At 30.1% G+C, this 20,442-nt stretch overlaps 1 protein-coding gene and 1 long non-coding RNA gene across 3 annotated transcripts; one reads left to right on the top strand and one right to left on the bottom strand.

Moving 5' to 3' along the window:
- The first annotated feature begins 1,056 nt into the window (after positions 1–1,056).
- LOC101494791 (ABC transporter G family member 22-like) lies at positions 1,057–20,199 on the top strand. Of its 2 annotated transcripts, none has more exons than XM_004497567.4 (11): positions 1,057–2,696; positions 3,059–3,443; positions 14,323–14,396; positions 14,922–15,157; positions 15,818–15,973; positions 16,400–16,583; positions 17,025–17,336; positions 17,864–18,151; positions 18,806–19,090; positions 19,176–19,283; positions 19,579–20,199. In XM_004497567.4, exons 2-11 carry the CDS (start codon positions 3,071–3,073, stop codon positions 19,798–19,800), a joined length of 2,238 nt encoding a protein of 745 aa, XP_004497624.1. In that variant the 5' UTR covers positions 1,057–2,696; positions 3,059–3,070; the 3' UTR covers positions 19,801–20,199. The 2 variants fall into 2 exon arrangements, with proteins under 2 accessions (XP_004497624.1, XP_027189920.1); XM_027334119.2 differs by lacking the exon at positions 1,057–2,696 and adding an exon at positions 14,524–14,645 and having other exon boundaries at positions 3,401–3,443.
- On the bottom strand, positions 13,271–15,934 carry LOC140920182 (uncharacterized). The gene is made up of 2 exons (XR_012162841.1): positions 15,799–15,934; positions 13,271–13,620 (listed from the first exon to the last, which is right to left on the bottom strand). It is a non-coding gene; the product is annotated as an uncharacterized lncRNA (long non-coding RNA).
- Positions 20,200–20,442: the final 243 nt, after the last annotated feature.

Below are 20,442 nucleotides of genomic sequence, written 5' to 3'. Positions count from 1 at the left end.
TACATCTTTCAATCGATTAACCAAAACCTTAACTAAAACTTTATAATACAACCAACAAGAGATATAGGACGAAAATCATTAAGTTGTTGAAAAAATTTTGTTTTCAAAATAAGAACGATAAAAGCACAATTGGACCCATTCACCAACTTACTATTCACATGGAATTCTTGCAAAAACATCATGAAATCGTACTTAACATCATCCCATAATTCTTTCAAGAAATCCAAGTTGAAACCATCAAGACCTGGACTTTTGAAGTTATCATAATCCCACACAGTTGCCTTCACTTCCTCTTCATCAAACATTCTAGTCAACTAAGAACCCTATTCAGCACTAATGGACTTAAACTAAAAATTCTCTACTTGAATTCTTCTCTCTTGACTTGATTGGAACTGATTTTTAAAATATTAAAAAAAAAAATAGATTCTCTTACTCTTTCCAAACCGTCCACTTGAGTACCTCTAACTTAAATACTCAAGATGATATCATGCCTTCTCTTAAAATAAAGCACACCATGAAAGTACTTCGAATTAGCATCACACTCATTCAACCATCTCACCTTTGATTTCTGCCATTGAATACTAAAATACGATCTAGAGAGGGAAAATAATTGAGCTGATAAGAAAAGCCCATCAATAATCTCAACCTGATATAAACTACTAGATTCACCCTTCACATCCAAACGATTAATATTTTCCTTGGTGGACCTCAATTGTTTGCCCAGATTTCTACTATGATATGTATGCCACTCCCTCAAAGATGATTTGATGCTCTACAATTTTTCCTTCAAAACAAAGGCTTCTCATCCAACAAACGACAAATTATTCCAATGGTTTTGAATAAACTCGTGATAACCTGTAAATTATACCCAACAATTCAACATTATAAACGGTCTAGTCCTCAATCATCCATCACATCAAATAACAAGACATGACAATGATCAAATAAGCTTCTCTCTAATATCCATTGAGATACACCATTCCATGCTTCACAAAAGTTTTCAAACAAAAGAAAGTGATCCAATCTACTCATATAAGCCCCACCAACCTCGACCACATAAATCTCCTTCCAATTAAAGATAAACCCGCCAAATGATTTTCATCTATTGAATCGTTAAAATTGTTGATGTCCTCCTCTCTTGGCATGCCTTCCACTCCCTTTTATTCCTTCACACTTCGAATAGAATTAAAATTCCCACCAATGAATCAACAAGCATCCAACTGTAACTCAAAATTGTGGGTTACGAGTGCCTACAATTGTGTTTTTCGTTGAATCTCACAAGGAGCATAATCATTAACTACATCCCCTGTCACAAGAGCATGTGAGAACAAAGTTGATGAATACATCTATACATAATTAAAATCTCATAGAGTAAGTAAGCCACCAAAACGACCAGAGGACAATTTAAAGAGAAACCCACATTAGACAACCCCCACAAACCTTCACACAACCTCTTATCAATCACTTCCAACTTAGTCTTTTGAATGCATAACAAGTCAGGTTTCTTCGTTTGTATCAGTTCTCTAATTTCTTTTTTCTTCGTCACACCCCCCAAACCTCTAGTATTATAACTTACTATCTTTATAAAAAAAACATTTTACTCCTTACTACATGTACTACAACTTCCTTCAAGATAATCCCCCTGACACCCCCGCTCAATATTACATCTATCCTTTTCCTCCATCTCCATTAATTTTTTTAATTATATCTTGCTTATCCCCTTTAAAACTTAAATGAATATTTTTTCTGAACTCCAAATATCCCCACCTGCCATATCAACATTTTCATTTAAGATAGTCCAGTACTTCTGATCCTTGCAACTCAAGGAATCTCTTAGATCAAAGAAGATGAATTTACTCGGTTTTGACTTTTCAAGTGAAAATTCTTTAATACTCGCTTATTTTTCCGTTCTTTAATTTGATTTTTCCTTATGTTCTTTAATTTGTAACCTTACTAAACTCCTCAACTTCATAAAATTCTCTTATGTATTTCTTAAAGTTGGCAGAATAGCAAGTGTTTGCCCCTTTTTATATCCAAAATAGGAGTGAACAAGATAAGGGTTTCATATCCATCATGACTTAAGTTCAAACTTGGATGCAGTAAAATTTTATTTTATTTTATTTATAAATTTTATGCTACTTTTTTATTTAAAAAATTTCACCCTAACATTTGTTTTGAATCTCTCAATGTGTCTCCTAATTATTAGTAACATGTTGAAGGGTGGGGATTGACATGAAGAATTATTGTGAGATCCCAAGAATCTGAATAAGTTATTTAAACACACACAAAAAACATATATTACTTTTAATTATTTTAAAATTATAAATTATTTAATTAATATTTTTTCTATCTTTTTTCTTTTATGTGTATTAATTTAAATTCCTGTAACCATACAAAAATTATTAGTGTACTAAAAGCACGTGCCACCACACATCACGAATGAATGAAATAGTAAGAAAACAAATGCGCAAATGCATACAAGGACACACAGGTGATATTTGCAAGGACATACAGGGGTAGTTTTGTAACTTGGTGTAGGTCAGTTAAGCTCTTTATAAAAAGGCTGAGTCCACATAATGGGATATGCACATATTTTGATTGTGGCTGCTATTGCTAGATTAAGCTCAATTGGTCTCATAATAATATTCCAATATCATCATCCCAAAGCTAGAAACAGCTCTTAATTATTTCTCAAGGTAATTATGCCTCCCCCCTCTTCCTTTTTTTTAGCAAAAAAAAAAAAAGTAAGATATAATTTGAATTATCTTCCTATATAAATGATTATATATACAGTCTATAATATAGTAGTATATACTACCTACTATATTTGGAGTCTCTATTAACTTATATAGTTTAAGCAATATATATTATCTTTTGTTTAATAATTAATTTATCATTACTTCTTCTAGCCTTAAAGTATATATTATAATGTATGATGGACATGTTTACTTACTTTTTTACGTAATAATATCACTAAGCATTAAGCAACGATCAATTTCCTTACCTCATATATATGAATACATTTTGTTTAATTTGAGAGGTAATTATGAATGAATAGGTAGTGGTGATTATGGAGAAAGGAAATATGGGTGGGATATTGAGAACAAAATCGGATCAGCTAGTGGAGTCGATGATGGCGGCTCTAAAGTCACCACAATCGAGTGATCACTCGACTAACGGAGTGGAAGGGAGCGGAGGATTGTCGAGGAAGTCAAGCCGGAGGATAACGGCGGCTTCACCGGGTCGTGGCGGAGGGAAGAACACACACATAAGGAAATCAATGAGCGCTCAAATGAAGATTGAGCTTGATGAGTTGAGTAGTGGCGCGGCTCTAAGCCGAGCTTCAAGTGCCAGCTTGGGACTCTCATTTTCATTCACCGGCTTCACTATGCATTCTGATCAAATTGCTGATTCGAGACCATTCAGTGATGATGATATGATTCGTAAGCTACCTTTAATTTCCCCTTTAATTACTACTACTATCTCAAAATATTACGATATAATATTAAAAAAAATTAACATGGCATTTAGACCTCAAGCATTTTATTTTATTTTTTAGATAAAGGCAGCATTTTTTTTTTAAATAATAATAACTTTTTTGGCTTATAAACTTTAGAAGAAGGGATGGATTTTGTCATGTTAAGCGTTGAACTAACTAATATGACAAAATGGTGCATTTTGTATTGATTTATTTGGTTGTGTTAAAAATAGTGTCATTTTTCTGTCGTTTTATTTATAGCAAATGTTTTTCTACATCTATAGACTATAGTACCTTGAGTGAGTTTGACAGGAAAGAAAAAAAAATAGAGAAAACTGTACAAAATAAGAGAGAGAGAGAGAGAACAAGACAATGGAATCATCAATTATGTGAAAAAAGAATAGAGAGATGAAGTACAAAATATGTCAAATTTGAAATTTAAAACAGCTAAATATAATTTTAACCTTTAATAAATATTTAAATTTTGAATTTAACATTTTATAATAAACATGATAACTTTAGTATATATCTACAAAAATTATCTTGTTTTTATAAAAGGTGAGTACTAAAATTGATAACATTTTTATATAAATTAAATTTATAAATTCGTATTTTTATATACTATAAATATATTTAAATTTATGAAAAAATATATAAAAATAATTTAATCTAATATAATATCATAAGAATTGATATTAAAATTGTATAATAATATAAAATTATCTTGCAATGTGGATGTATACCTTTTCATTCATATTATATATTATATGATTATATTTGAGAACAAATGTTATATATCCATGCCTAATGCTTCGTGGCACCATGGTGACCACAAAATATACGTGTGGTGGGTTTGGGGCTTTATGGTTTTACTTTAGCAAGATCTGAATTAAAAATGAAGACAAAATGTATGCATTTATTATGAGAGTGACAACTAAGTAAAGGGAAAAACAAAAAGTATGTGAAACTCAAGTGTCACACCTTCTCGCTTTCTCTTCTTTGTAATCAGTGGAAGTTTTTCTTACCTTTTTAATGCGTATTATGTTTAATATTTTAAATATCAAATATTATTTTGACACGTGTTATTCTTTTAAAATTTAATAATATTGAATTCAACCTAAATAAAATTTATGTTTTTATTCATTAATAACATATACTTTTGTTTTGAAGTGATTCTAAATGAATAATGAATAGTTTCTTGATTGTTATATGAAACAGTTTTGTTTAGCTATAGTACTAATAAAAAATATTTATCTTGTATTAATAATTGCTCAAAAAAGGTTGGACTCAGGCTTTATTACTATTGAAGTCATGTGAAGCCATTGAATTTGGGCCCGTACTGGTCAGTCAGTAGGTGGTCTCCACTCACGACTATAAAAAAAGTAGTTTGGTTTCTTACATAAAAAATAGTAGTGTTTTTTTGGGTATGATTAGTAGTAATTATTTTTACAGTTTGTTATAATACTAATTTTTATGTAAGAAAAGTAATAATATTAGTAATAGGTTTGTTAAATTAAAAACTAGGGTTATAGGAGGCAAGACGAAAACAGTGATGGGATTCAGAAAATACAAGTTTTTCTATTTTTTCTATCAAGAAGTCTAAGTAGTGTTTTAAAAATCAATTCCGTGAAAGTATAAAGTTATTGAGTCACCGATTAAATTATTGGATCATTAGTCTAACTCTATGATTAAATCAAATTAAATTAAATGACTCAATTATATAATTTAATTTAAAAATTTATATTAAATTAAGTTAAATCTGATTATTCAATCGCTAAAACAAAATCTAAAACAATTGACACTAAAATGTCATTGAGCATTTAACTTACCAATTTGTAAATTGATAGAGCACCTTACAATTTACAAATACAATTTATCTATGTAAAAACTATATTCAAATAAATAAATGTTCATAAATACTTTAACTTTACATCTACAACACAAATACAAAAAAGTGTACTAAAAATATATGTTTAATTATAATTAATGTTTTTTTTTTTATATACTTTCATAATAAAAGATATGAGAATGGTATTTATGAGTACATATAATATTATTCTACTGTCTTATTTGTTGAATAAATGACGAGTGGCAGAACTTCAAAAATATTCATAGAATAGCAAAAATAAAATAAATAATATATGAATATAAAAAATATTTATATATAAAGTGTAGAAAATAAAATAAATAATATATGAATATAAAAAATATTTATATATAAAGTGTAGAAAACTGAAATTGATTTAGTGATTAAAATTTTTGTTTTTCAAAAAGAAAAATACGGTTCAATTTTTTATTTTATTTTGTATTTTAGAACTTTATTCTATATCTTGCTCAAAAGAATATACATGAGTTGCAAAAATATCACTTCATCTTTCAAGTATCGTACTTGCGGCATAATTCTCTTTCTATACATTATTTAACTATTGTGACAAAATATAAATTCTTTTAATATATTACATGATATTATATATTATCTATGATCTCAAATATAAACTACAACAAAAATCATATGGTGATCTTAAATATAAACAATTTAATGTTATAATTTATGTAACACCATTTTATAAATGTAGATTTTATTTTTCAATAACATGATTTTTTCTTATCAATCAAGTTCTCAAGTAGGACAACGAAATTACAATGATATGATTTTTATTATTTTGAAAAAGTTCAATGAACTTTTATATATATATATTGGGGACTTAATGTGAGTTGCGGGTTGCTCTAGTCCATATGAAGATCCGCCGTTGAAAATGATATATTATTCTATCCATATCCGTACAGGTATCCACTTAACAGAAATTTTTAAATATATGTGGGTATTAGTAGATATCTATAAATTTTATCTTTTAAATAGAAAAATTATTTATATATAAAAACTATTTTTATTATTGAATTATGTAGAATTTTTTTCCTCTTATTTTATCAACCAAATCATACCAGTTTAATAGCATGAAACGTACTCTTTTAAAAAAAAAATTACGAACACATCTATTTTCTTTCCTTCAAGTATGACTGACAATCTTAATTAATTCAACAATAATTCGACCAAACGTTTGGTTCATCAACTAGATATATATTATTAATTTTATATAATTTTTTTTTTGTATAAAATTAATTTCACTTAAAAGTTAATATAATTTAAGAGTAAGTATTAAAATGTTTGAAGATGATGTTGAACACATTGTTAATGTAATTTTGAAACGAAATAAAAATCATTTGAAAAATTATTATTAAGAAGTTTTTTATATCATTCAAAAGCTACTAAAAAAACATACAACTTCATTGTTTATAGATAAACCAAATTTGGCATCTAATATTGTAAAAAAAAATGTCAACAAATTTAAGGTGAGATATTGCATTTGTTACTCAAATCAACTACTTTCAGTGATAATATTTTGAGATAAAAATTGTGTGAATTAAAATTAAAAACAAAATATTTAATTTTTATTTATACCATAAAAGTAAATAAAATTGTTTTAAGTGCTATTTTATAACTCAAAGTTGGTTTTTTACTTATGTTCAACACTTAAAAATATCACACTCAATGAATTATCTTCAACTTCATTATTGAAGTTCCTCATTGAAAAATATACTCCCTTACACTCACATCTTCTCCTATATAAGGAGTGCACCACTAACATATAAGACAATCAAGAGTAATGGAAAAATTGATCTAACAAGATTGATTTTTAAACTTAGTTTAAATTTAAATTATGATTTTTAGTTTGTTTTTTTTATTAATTTTTAGTAGTATTAATATTTTAACTTAAAGTTGAATTTGTTCCTTTAAGTTTTTGTATTTTGATTCATTTGATTAGAGTTATCAAGTCGAACTAAGTTGTTTATGAACTTGAATTAAGTATAGTTTGAGTTGAAAAATAAGCTTGTGACTAACTCAAGTTAAGTTTCAAGCTCAACCAATTCTAATTGAGTCGAGTTGAACCTAAGTTCGACTCAACTCAACTCATTTCCACCCCTACCTCCATGTATGGAGAACCTAAACCTGTCAATCGTGATTCATAGTTTGCGAATGGTTGCATGAAGATGGAGACATTTCCAATAAGCCTTTAATTGTTTGTAACTATATCTATAAGGATTTTTAGGTTCACTCTCCACAATGAGATGCGAAATAAGTTCTCTCCAAGTCAGCTCCAAACTCAAATACATTCCCCACATTTCAGGTTGAAGGGCATCACATGCTCCAATCTTTTTATTGTAGTCCTAGATCTATCTCCCTTCCGACTTACGAAGAAGTCCATAACAACTTAATTGCTTCTTTTTTCCTTTAGCAAGTACCATCACTATTAAGCTTTAACCCTCCAGTCAAGGACTTTATCCATCCAATATAGATTGTGTCATTTCTTTGGGAATTGCGATGGAGGAATTGAGAAGTTCAACAACTAATCTTTTTAGTAAAGTTTTGAATTACTTCCACGGGGTTATGAGGTGGTTTGAAATCTATCTCGAAGATGGTTTTGTTTTTACAATTCCACAAGGACCAATAGGTCGTCATACAAGTTTTCTTTAAGCTCTTTATGGTGGCTCCAATCCATTTTTGATTAAGATGATTGAAAACACAATTATTGTAATTAAAAAGAGAAGAAAATAGTAATGAAATTAAAGGGTACAATGAAGATCCATACCTAAGTGGCGTCCACACAGCTACACAATTATGTAAAATGTGAATAGGTTTATCATTGTCTCTTCCACATCCCAAGCAAAGATGAGATATACCCACTCCCCATTTGCTTATCTAGGAATTTGTAAGAATCTGCTATTAAGTAGCCAACCACATAATTTGTATGGGTCCATTGGGGGCTTCTCCAAGACCACAAAAAGTTCCATCCTTTTAGAAGTACCTCCTCATCCCAAAGTTCCATCCTTTTAGAAGTACCTCATCATCCCAAAGTTCCATCCTTTTAGAAGTACCTTGTAGCATCCAGTAAACACTCTGAATGGTAAATTGATTTGTAGAAGTACCTCCTCATCCCAAAGTATCAGATCTGTCAACGTCCATAAGGGCAGGTTAAGAATTCAATGCATCACACACAACAACAGTAGTGTCAACAAAGAATTGGATCGCATGAGCGAAAATAACACTTTTGTTTGGGACCTACTTATCTAACTAGAAGTTGGTAAGCCGACCATCCCCAATTTTCCAAGATATTTGGCGCCGAAAATCACTCCTTACCCCAACTAAGGCTTACCACAAAGGAGAGTCATAAGGTTAAGAATTGCATGCGACTCTCAGATGACATTTTCTACAATACTTGTTGATTAAAACTTTACACCAAAGATCATCATAATTATTTATAATGTTCCATAGCATTTTCATGAGGAAGACCTCATTCTTGCGCTGGGGATTTTTATACCTAGATCTCAAGTTGTCTTTGGAAGACAACAAACCTCCTAATTCACCAAGTGAGTCTTACGCTCCTACTCATAGTCTACCCATACAAAACCTATATGGATCTTATCTATCTCACTACTAATAAACTTGGGAACTTTTGCATATTGCAAGTGGTAATAAGGGATAGATCTTAGAACCGACTTAGTAAAGGTGATTTTACCAGTTAAGTTAAGACACTACTTTTTTCAACCACTGAGCCTATTTTGGATGTTATTGACAATATGCTTTTTACACTCCTCCAAACAATTCTTAATAAAATTCTAGTTAAGTCAGTCATAAATTTTTTCCAAATCTATCTTAATAGATGTTAATACTTTATCACATTTCATTCTAGAGATGAAGTGGACTATTTATTGGGCAATAATAATGTTATGGTGGGTATTGCGCTCCGAAATAAAGATCGGTTGTGAAGAGATTTAATATCATTCACCAAGGGCTTAATATTATTCACAATAACTTTAGAAATGATTTATAAACAACATTTCACATAGAAATAGGCCTAAACTGAGAAACAAGTTAAGGGTTATCAATTTCAGGAATCATCAAAATAATTGTGTTATTAATGAAAGAAATGAGGGAAGTATTAACCTAAACTTGATTAACATAATGAAACATAGAGTCGGCAATGGTGTCTCAATAATGTAGAAAAAAGATAGTCAAATAGCCATCTTCTCTAGACGCTTTATGAGCCCCATTTCAAACAGAGTTGTTTTGCACTCCATGAACTAAAAATTGATAACTAGTCTACTATGATGCCTCTCAACCAAATTGGGGTATCGTACAAGGGCCTTCAACTTCTCGGCTTCTTCAATCCAGATACCATCTTCATTCTTAAGCGTCAAGATTTTGTTCTTTCTTCGTAGACAATAGATAGGTATGTTAATTTGATGAAAAATAAAAAACCATAAAAAACTTTACTTACGATAGTATAAATTAAAAACTAAACCGTTAATTATTATTTTGTAGTCCGACAATGAGTTTTTCATTTGTAAAAAAATTGTCTCAAAATGAACTATCATTTTTAATGTACAATATAATATTAGTTATTTTTCAATTGTATCCCATAATTAATACTACATGCACCACTTTCAGTTCAAATATTTTCTAATTTACATTAATGGTTATAGTGAATGCACCAATACTTAATAAAGATATTTTAGCAAATATATGAACTATATTTTACAACACTTACACACAAGTATACTTCGCTTAAAGCTAAACCACCACAAAAATTTCCCCTGAAAGTTAAACCATTCTAAAAATTTCCACTTGAAGCTAACCCCTATCAAGAAATTTCACTTAAAGGTAACTCAATTAGAGAATTCTCATTGAAATCTAAACCACTCCAAGAATTTTCATTTGAAACTAAACTACTGTAAGAATTTCTCTATGTCAAAAACCATTCACATAATTTCACAGCACACCTTGTATCAATGTCAGCCAATGCATGTCTGTTATTCAACACATTGTGTAATCCTAACTGTAACAACACATCCCTGACTTGAATTTTTCACAAGTCAAATTAATTCTTCTATCAATTTTCTATATGTCAAACTTCACAATGGACTTGACATTTTAGTTGTATACATATTATAACGGACTTGTTAGGTGAGACACAAAGAACCACTTGAATACCAAGTCTTTCATAGTCGAGATCTTTTCAATAATATCACTAATATTTTCAGATATGAAAGATCAGACATTGTTGAAACCACTACATACTAGATCGAACCAAAGGCTCTGATATACCGTATAGTAGAAAAAATGAACTTCAAAAAATTAAAGAAATACAATCACAACACAAATATATATATATATAACTTTGGACATATTCCTTCCTTTATAATTATAGACAATATGTAACTATTTAACATGTATTATTTCAATCACACCAATAAACTATACAATAATAATATAACTATTTGTTTTGAGAAATGAATAAGATTTAAAACCAACAAGTAGATATGACTCATGTGAGGCATACCTATCAAAAAAACTCATAGCAAACAATAATTCAATCATGTACTTGGGCTATGTCATGTATCATTGTCGGATCCGGTTTTCCAACCATCTCTAACCACAATGTCTTTGATTAACGGTCTAAAATGCATTACACCTACCAACACACCAAGACAGTGGTAACCGCTATCAATGTTCGAATCATTTACGTAGAGTAAAATGCATTATGCAATAGTTTTCAAATTTCGCATACATAGTGCGTTCTAGCTAGTTCTATAGTTATTCCTTAAAAAAATAAAAAATAAACTAATTGTACAATTATTGTTTCATATGTATACCCCATATATTTCAACTCGGTGTGATTTGTGTGTGACTTTTTTTCCCGTCGTGACTTCGTCAAACATTTTGTCTCCGTCTCTATAAGTCTATGATAACAAATGTCTATGTACAGACTATGTAAACATATTTTAAATTTATTTTATATTGTTAATTAATTTAGGATTGTCTCAATATATATAAACTTAAAATGAATTTTATTTTGAGGTTTAAAGTAAATTTTATGAGACCTAAAACGAATTTTTTAAATTTTAATTTGACATCATTAAATTAAAAAAATATTTATATATTTTAATTTTAAAAATAGTAAAATATGAGTATTTTTATTAAGTGTAATTCTTTTTGAAGCCTTTCAATAAAATAAAATAAAAATCATGAAGGTCTAAATTGTTTGTTTTAGTGAGCTTATCTTCATGACAACTCTGAATTAATCACAACCGTTGAATTTATGAAAATATTTGACTTTCATTTTGATTACTTTTAAAGTCACAAAAACATGATTAATTGTGATAGAGATAAAATATTTTACACTGATAAAACATTTTACACTGACACTATTTATAAATTAAATTAACAAATTTGAATTTTGTAGTATGGTTGTAGTCAAACTATTTGTGACCGATTGATCGAACGGTCCATAAAATTCGCTCTCAATCTAAAATTACGGACCCTTGATTGCATGATTGCACACACTCATTGACTACACTAAAACTCAATCCATGCCTTAACAAATATTCTTTAAACATATTGAAAAACTAATAAATTTGTTAGTATTGACATAATTATTTGTCTTACAATAGTATAAATTACCATTTTAGCCCTTAAAAATTTAGGGTTTTGTTACTTTGATATTTGATTCAGTCAAAAACTCAAATTAATTATCGAATCATCAAAATACTAATTAGTTTACTCCTTGATATTATAGCCGTAATTGACTTTTTTGAAAGTAAGTTATATTTTTCAAGTATTTTTATGATAGTAAGATGTATCTTTTAGAAACTATTTTGATGTTTTCGATAAGTAATATGAGGTTTTGATTGAGTTAAGTACTAAAATGACGGTATTTTACATTTTCAAAGACTAAAATGATAATTTACCTTTTAAAATATTATTTCATTTAATTAATTTTTTTTCTTCGAAGAATAATTAATTATATTCCTGACAAAACAAATAGTAAATGTTGTATTGAATTTAAAAAAATTAAAAATAAAAATTTTGTACAAAAACCACAATTAGAAAAAGACCAGAGGGATACTATTTTTGCAAGGGAGACATGGCCCATTTTGTCGACAATGCTCTTGAAAGGCCAATTATCTGCTAACTAGTTGGAAACCACTACCTAAAAATTATTCAAAATATCAACTACCACTCATGCCATCCTTTAGGGCGTGTTTGGTTGGGGTAGAGGGAAGAGATGAGAGAAAATGTTTTAAATGAAATGTGTTTGGTTCAATTTTTAAGAGTAGATGGAAACAAAACCCCTCCTAAAGTAGTTTTTGTTCTCCTTTATTTTGGAATTTGAAAGGGAGTGTCTCAACATAACTTAAAATTCATTTAAAATATTTTTCCCCTTGAACCAAACACAAAACCATTAAAAATAGTTTTTCCCTCTCCTCTCCTCCTCTTTTGAACCAAACATGGCTATATTTTTCTTCTCTCCCCTCCTCTCCATTAAAAGTCCTCCCCTCCTCTTGCCTCCATTAAACCAAACAGACTCTTAGAAACATAAGCTTATATTATTTTTCCATTCTCACAAATGAGAACATAATCTAATTAATATATAAAAATGATAAAAACAAGATAAAAGAAATGAGTTGACTTTTAAAAAACATCTATTTTCTCTTAATTTTTTTTAAATTAATATCAATCATGTTACTGTCTCAAATATTACAATAAAGAAGAGAGTGAACTTATATTTCTAAAGACTAACATCAATCATTGTTAAAATTTTGAACAATTTTCAATTAATGATCCAAAGTAGATCACCTGTCAATATTTGTCTAACTAGATTGCCATTATAGACCATCCATGACTACAAGTGAGCATACCTCAATTCCCTACCATCTAATAATCTCAATCACTTAATCGTCACATAGGATTTATTAACTTAAAATCAAACAATCCACGTTATAAGTTAAATAAACGTAAATCTCGTTACATAAACCGTCTTTAAATTGATAGGTAAAAATTAATGGTTGAGATTATAAACTACTAAAAATACATGATCACATAGTATCCATTAATTATGTGAAGAGTCTCTTTCTTTATGTTTTTCCCTTTCATATTCTCTGGTAGAGAAGTGAACATTGTTTCAATATATGAGATTGATTTTTTATGTAGTGTACTTGACTTCAAAGTTAGCACTTGTCTTGGTCAATCATCTTATTATAATCATCATATGCATGGTCCATGTTGTCTCCCCCACTTGTGTCTACATGAGCATTAACTACATATATTATATTGTGCCCTTTTCACGGATCATGTAGTATGATTAATGATATAAGTAGTAATCATGGATGCATATTCATCTATCTCACAATAACCGTCACATTTAATTATTTCACACAAATTAAAAAATTGATAAATAAATAAAAGAAAGAGAATGATAATTTTATTATATTGTCCTTATTAATCATTGGCGTATTCTTATTATCATGAACATAGAGTGGAAAATAATGACATAAAATTAATGAACATATACAATTGAAGGAAAAAACTGTTAAAATTGCATTGAAAATTAAAAATGGCAAACTTCATAACCTCAAGAGACAGAGTTTAAATTCCAATTGAAACTGTTGTAAAATAATCATTAGTATCACTCCTATTAATAATAATTTTCTGTTTTTCTTTTTTTTTTAAATGACATAATTGTTTTTGCAAATATGACGGTTATTATCGGATTGAGGGGAGCGGTTTCTTCTAAATAATTTTCTAGATATTTTATATATAGCCCTGCATAAATAACATAACCACCACATAGTTGTTTGAGTAACATTTACTTATAAAAGAACATGCATTTGTACACTGTACTAAGTGAAACTAATTATAAATATTGCCTGGTTTAGGCCAGTACCTGAAATTAAGGAGCTCCTTTTTCCTACCTTTGAAGGGTTATTAACTATGTCTGTTGCAGCTGAAGATATTGAAGCTGGAACAAGGACAAAGACAAAGTTTCAAACAGAACCTACTCTGCCTATATATCTAAAGGTAATAGTAATAAAACATGAATATATATACACATTTTACATGTATTCTTGCACCTAGCTAGCTCTGCCAGGACTCAAACCTTCAATAGATCAACATGAGATTGATGTGGCTCTGTGTATTTGAGCAGGCAACGATGAAACTTTCGATAGTGATCAACTCGGCCCACTAGAACATGGCTAACGATAGCATGGTTCAGTTCAGTCTTGTACACAGTTTCAAGTTTAAAATAACAAGTGTTTAGTAAAAAATGTAACTTTTGATGTTATTTCAATTCATTGCGTACTGTTTTTTTTAATAGTTTAATCTACATCTATAAAGCTCACTCGAAAGAGTTGAAATCATCTCGAGTGACTTGAAAATTTCAGTAGGAGAGAGAGATTATTATTTCCTGAGTCTTTTTCTATTCTACTGAAATTTTCCAACTAGTAGAGAGGATCTCAATCCACTAGGAAATCCTTATATTTTTTATATTGTTGTTAAGGTGATGGATGACATTTTATGAGTTATATATTTATTATTATGCAGTTCACTGATGTGACCTACAAAGTAGTGGTGAAAGGCATGACATCAAGTGAGGAGAAGGATATATTGAATGGCATAAGTGGTTCTGTAAATCCAGGTGAAGTTTTGGCTTTGATGGGTCCCTCAGGAAGTGGAAAGACAACTCTTTTAAATCTCCTTGGAGGGAGGCTAAGTAAGACAACAATTGGTGGCTCTATCACTTACAATGACCAATCATATTCCAAGTTCCTCAAAAGCAGGTCATAATTCAATGGCTACCTAGAGTTACTTAGCTTATAAACATTTGTTATATGCTACTTTAGGTCTGTTTGGATTGTCTTATTTAGTATATTTACCGATATAAGTACTTGTGAGACTGATTGAAAGAGTTTATAAAAACAGCTTACGATATATCCATAAGTTGTTTTCATAAGTTGTTTTCAGTTTATTTCCATGTACTCTCCAGGATAGCTAATAAAAACAACTTACAACTTATATAAAAATTGTTTGACTTTATTTTATTTTTTATTATAGAAATAGTTTATACATAAGCCCTTATATGATAAATGTTTATACAAAAAGCGTTTAGTTTAGTTGTTTATGTTAATAGGACATACCATGTGTTTATGCTATAAGTGTTTAGTTAAGCTGAAAATACTTCACCCCTTTTATGGTCTACTCGACTCGAGTTAGTCTGTGACAAAAAGATAAATTTAAACACATTCATGAATTCTTAAACAAGTTAAATGTTTCAAATTCAGAATGGAATTTTGCAGACCTCTTAGTGATCAAAATGTTCTTTTAAAAATATGATACAAAGCAGAGTTTTGAATTAATGTGTTACCACAATTCTGTATAATTGAACAAAGAAACTTAATTTCACCAAGTATATTGTACTCACAAGAAGCATATGACGGCAGGATAGGATTTGTGACACAAGATGATGTCTTGTTTCCTCACCTAACTGTGAAAGAGACATTGACATACGCAGCGCGGTTAAGACTTCCAAATACATTAACTAAGGAGCAAAAGGAAAAAAGAGCTTTAGATGTCATCTATGAGCTTGGCTTGGAGAGGTAAAAGATTCCACACAAATTATTACTCATTGTTTTGTCTCATATTATGTCTCATTTAGAATCTGCATATTTCTTGAGAAAATGATTACTTATATCAACTTTCAATGCAAAATAACATGTCAAGACTAAATATCCTTGTACTTCATTTATTATTTCTCCACCATATACTTGCTGCAACTACTTTAATAAATGATAAGGGTAACATTGAAAAAAATAATAAATGTTGTAATCGTATTATAAAATGACAAATAATGAGACAAAAATATTTCAAATGAGACATATAATATGATACGGAGGAAGTATAAGCATAAAAATCATAGTGTGAAGGTAACATAGTAAAGGGTAGAGTATTATAACCAATATGCAAATATTACTATTTCATAGTTATAGAAGCCAATATAGTTTGTATTGTATGCATGGAAACAGGTGCCAAGATACCATGATCGGTGGTTCATTTGTTCGCGGAGTATCAGGTGGAGAGAGGAAGAGAGTTTGTATTGGTAATGAGATTATAATCAACCCTTCCATTCTGTTTCTTGATGAACCAACATCTGGTTTGGATTCAACAACAGCCTTGAAGATTGTTCAGATGCTGCAAGACATAGCAGAGGTATTAATTTCATTTGTTTTCAATCCTCTCTTCATCATTGATAAAGATTCAAGTCTACCATCCAATACAAAAACAAATAACTTAAAAAAACAACTTAAATAAAACCTTCGTAGCATATTCTATGATAAGAGAAAATTTGTACAGAAAAATGTCCAACCAAAATAGATAGTTACTCTCTTAGGTCATAAATATAAGCAAAAAGCATATTTGGCCTAAATTTAGATAAAATACATTTGAGTTTTTGTTTATATTTAAGACCGAAGAGAGTACTTCTATAGTTTCCTTTATATTATATTTATAGTTTAGATACATTATTTCTTCATCTAAGCTTCATTGCTTATCCTTTTTTATTTTATCTATTCACATGCATGTTTAATTCTAACCAGCATGGCATCTTCTCATAACTAAAACTTAATCACTAACCTGTAAATTATATGGTAGGCTGGTAAAACAGTAGTGACAACAATTCACCAACCATCAAGTAGACTCTTCCACAAATTTGACAAGTTGATCCTTCTTGGGAAAGGGAGCTTACTTTACTTTGGAAAAGCAGCAGAAGCAATGAATTATTTCCAATCAATAGGATGTTCACCACTTATTTCCATGAATCCAGCAGAGTTTTTGCTAGACCTTGCTAATGGAAACATAAATGATGTTTCTGTACCATCAGAGTTGGATGATAAAGTGCAAATGGGAAATGCAGAAGTTGAAACAACATATAATGGAAAACCATCACCAGCAGTAGTCCATGAGGTAACATTTCCTTTTTTCTTTTACTACACAGTTCACTATTCTGCCATATCTACCACACAAAGAACTCCATGTGTAACACTGACACGTATTGAAGGCGTGGTCTGGCGTCTGACATGTGTCAGTGTCCTATGTCGACATGACGCCGGCACATGTATTATGTTCACTTTCTTCTTTTTATCAAATTATTATTAGTATCAAAGTGTCACTGTTGTGTTCGGCTTTTGTGTTTGTGTTTCATAGAAAACTCCTTCATATTTTAAAAAGTTACTACAGTCACTTTGAAATACTTAACTGCTAACAGAATCATTAGCTTCGTCAATATTTTATGGCTAAATGAAATTGATATCATTGTTGAGCCTTATATGTTGAGAAAAGAGAAAAAATATGCATTTGGTGCAATTGATTGGAGTTTCATTTCATCTCAAATTGTTTTGACATGAATTTTCAGTTACACCAAATAACAATGTTCTTTCCGTTGCTTAATTATAATATCATTCAAAATTTCCCATATGAATGAATTTTAACAGTATCTGGTGGAGGCATATGAATCTCGAGTTGCGGAAACAGAGAAGAAAAAGATAATGGTTTCTGTACCTCTAGATGAAAATTTGAAGGCCAAAGTATGTTCTCCTAAAAGACAATGGGGAGCAAGTTGGGATGAACAATATTCCATACTTTTCTGGAGAGGAATCAAGGAAAGGAGGCATGACTATTTTAGCTGGTTGAGAATCACACAAGTTTTATCCACTGCAGTCATCTTAGGATTACTTTGGTGGCAATCAGATGCTAAGAACCCAAAAGATCTGCAAGATCAGGTAAACTATTTCCGTTAGACTGAAAATTCATAGTCCTACAATGGTTCCAAAACCATCAAAAAAGAAAAAAAGAGCCGTCACATCCACATCCTACCTTCAATTAAATGTCTCCACTCGTTTGTGCAAACAACTTAATTAAGTGTTTATAGAACAAAATTTTATCTTATAAACACTTATGTATAAGTTAGTTTCTATAATCAGAGAAAATGTAGTTATACTATTTTCATAACATATCATGGAAAGCTTATTACAAATAAGTTGAAAATATGTCATAAGCAATTTCTACGAGTTATGACAAACGTTTACTCAAGTACTTACGTCATAATATAAGCTAAGATCATATTCGGATAAACAGATTAATTAGGGACTTATAGCATAAAAGCTTATCTTATAAATACTTATGTGTAAACTATTTCTATAATAAAAGATAAAATAAAGTCAAACTATTAAGTTATAAATTGTTTTCATGAGTTATGTTGGACATGTCATAAGTTACTTTCACAAGCTCTACCAAATAGTCTCAATTCTCAAAAGTCCTTATATCAGTAGATAATTTAAATAAATCAATCCAAACAGACTCATAAATAAGCTCTTTTAAACGCATCATAAGACACAAGCATCTTATGATAAAAATTTAACATTTGTGATTTGCAGGCAGGACTACTTTTCTTTATTGCCGTCTTCTGGGGATTCTTTCCAGTTTTTACAGCAATATTTACATTTCCTCAAGAAAGAGCCATGCTAACTAAAGAACGTGCCGCTGATATGTACAGATTAAGTGCATACTTCCTGGCTAGAACTACAAGTGACCTTCCATTAGACCTGATATTACCGGTGCTTTTTATCCTCGTTGTTTATTTCATGGCTGGTTTGAGATTAAGTGTTGCCCCCTTTTTCCTCACTATTGTTACTGTCTTCCTCTGCATCGTTGCGGCTCAGGTATGCATTTCAGAAACTACTAACAAGACAACATAATAAAAACTTAAATAGCTTACAGTGCTGATAATGGCTGCTTGTGAACCAGGGTCTTGGACTCGCCATCGGTGCTACGCTTATGGACTTGAAAAGAGCAACAACTTTGGCTTCGGTAACTGTGATGACTTTCATGCTGGCCGGAGGATTTTTCGTTCAGGTATAAATACATGAATTTAGTTTATATACACTGTTGGTGTAAAGATTTTTACACTGTTTATCAAGCATAACCATCAAACCATTAACAACATTTGACTATCATCATGATTACTTTTAAAGTCAACATATGATTAGTTGTGATTTGTTGACAGTGTAAAACATTTTGCACTAATGTTGTGCTAAAATTAAACTCAAAATACATACATACCTAAATTTTATGATCAAATGTCTGACATGGATAACTTATGCAGTCTATTAATAGAAAAATTTAACATGTGTGGTACTAAATTTTGCAGAAAGTTCCCATATTCATTTCTTGGATCCGCTACATGTCTTTCAACTACCACACTTACAAATTGTTGCTCAAGGTGCAATATGAACATCTCAGTCCAAGCATAAATGGAGTCAAAATTGACAGTGGTTTGACAGAAGTAGCTGCTCTGGTTGCCATGGTTTTCGCTTACCGTTTCTTGGCGTATCTTTCTTTGCGGAGAATGAAACTTCAAACCGGAAGTTAAAAAATTCGCGGAGAAGTGTTTTATATATATGCATGAGGAGTAGTTTTAAATGAAGACTCACATGCAAGCAAAAGCACCAGTTAAAGGGCTTATAAGCATTGGTTGGGATTAAACTTTTGGCTTTTTTTTTGTCCAATCATATGTGTATATTGTATTTCATTTAGCATGTTGAAATGCAACAATGCATGCATGCTAGATGTCATAGTAGACACATTAGTACCTGGAGAGTTTTTTTTTTGGTGGAAACTACTTAACTATTTTGAAAATGTTTCAATGATGAAGCATTGTAACTGATGTAGTGGAATTAGAGGGGCTTATCTGCTTGCTACATATTAGTCAAATTTCAAGTGTAAACAGAATTTGACAGCAATAATGATAATGCTAGCGGGATTGAAACAAGTCAAATTGTTTGTCGTTCTAGTTATGTGGTAGAAACATATGATTTAAAGTATATACAACGCAAATCCAATATTTTGCCACATCACCCAACTTTTGGAACTGCATTACCCAACTTTGATAACTGTATTTTAAAAAAGATGTTATGACATGAAAAAATAAAGGGCTCTCATTGAATGTTTGTATGAAAGTAATTTATGCTGACAGTGTATGTCAATTAAATTCATAAAAATTAAAGAAAAACAT

The sequence above is a fragment of the Cicer arietinum genome, chromosome 4, assembly GCF_000331145.2.
Source record: "Cicer arietinum cultivar CDC Frontier isolate Library 1 chromosome 4, Cicar.CDCFrontier_v2.0, whole genome shotgun sequence".
Lineage (NCBI taxonomy): Eukaryota > Viridiplantae > Streptophyta > Magnoliopsida > Fabales > Fabaceae > Cicer > Cicer arietinum.
The sequence above is the reverse complement of the archived record's forward strand: the minus strand, read 5'-3'. Positions and strand labels throughout refer to the sequence as shown.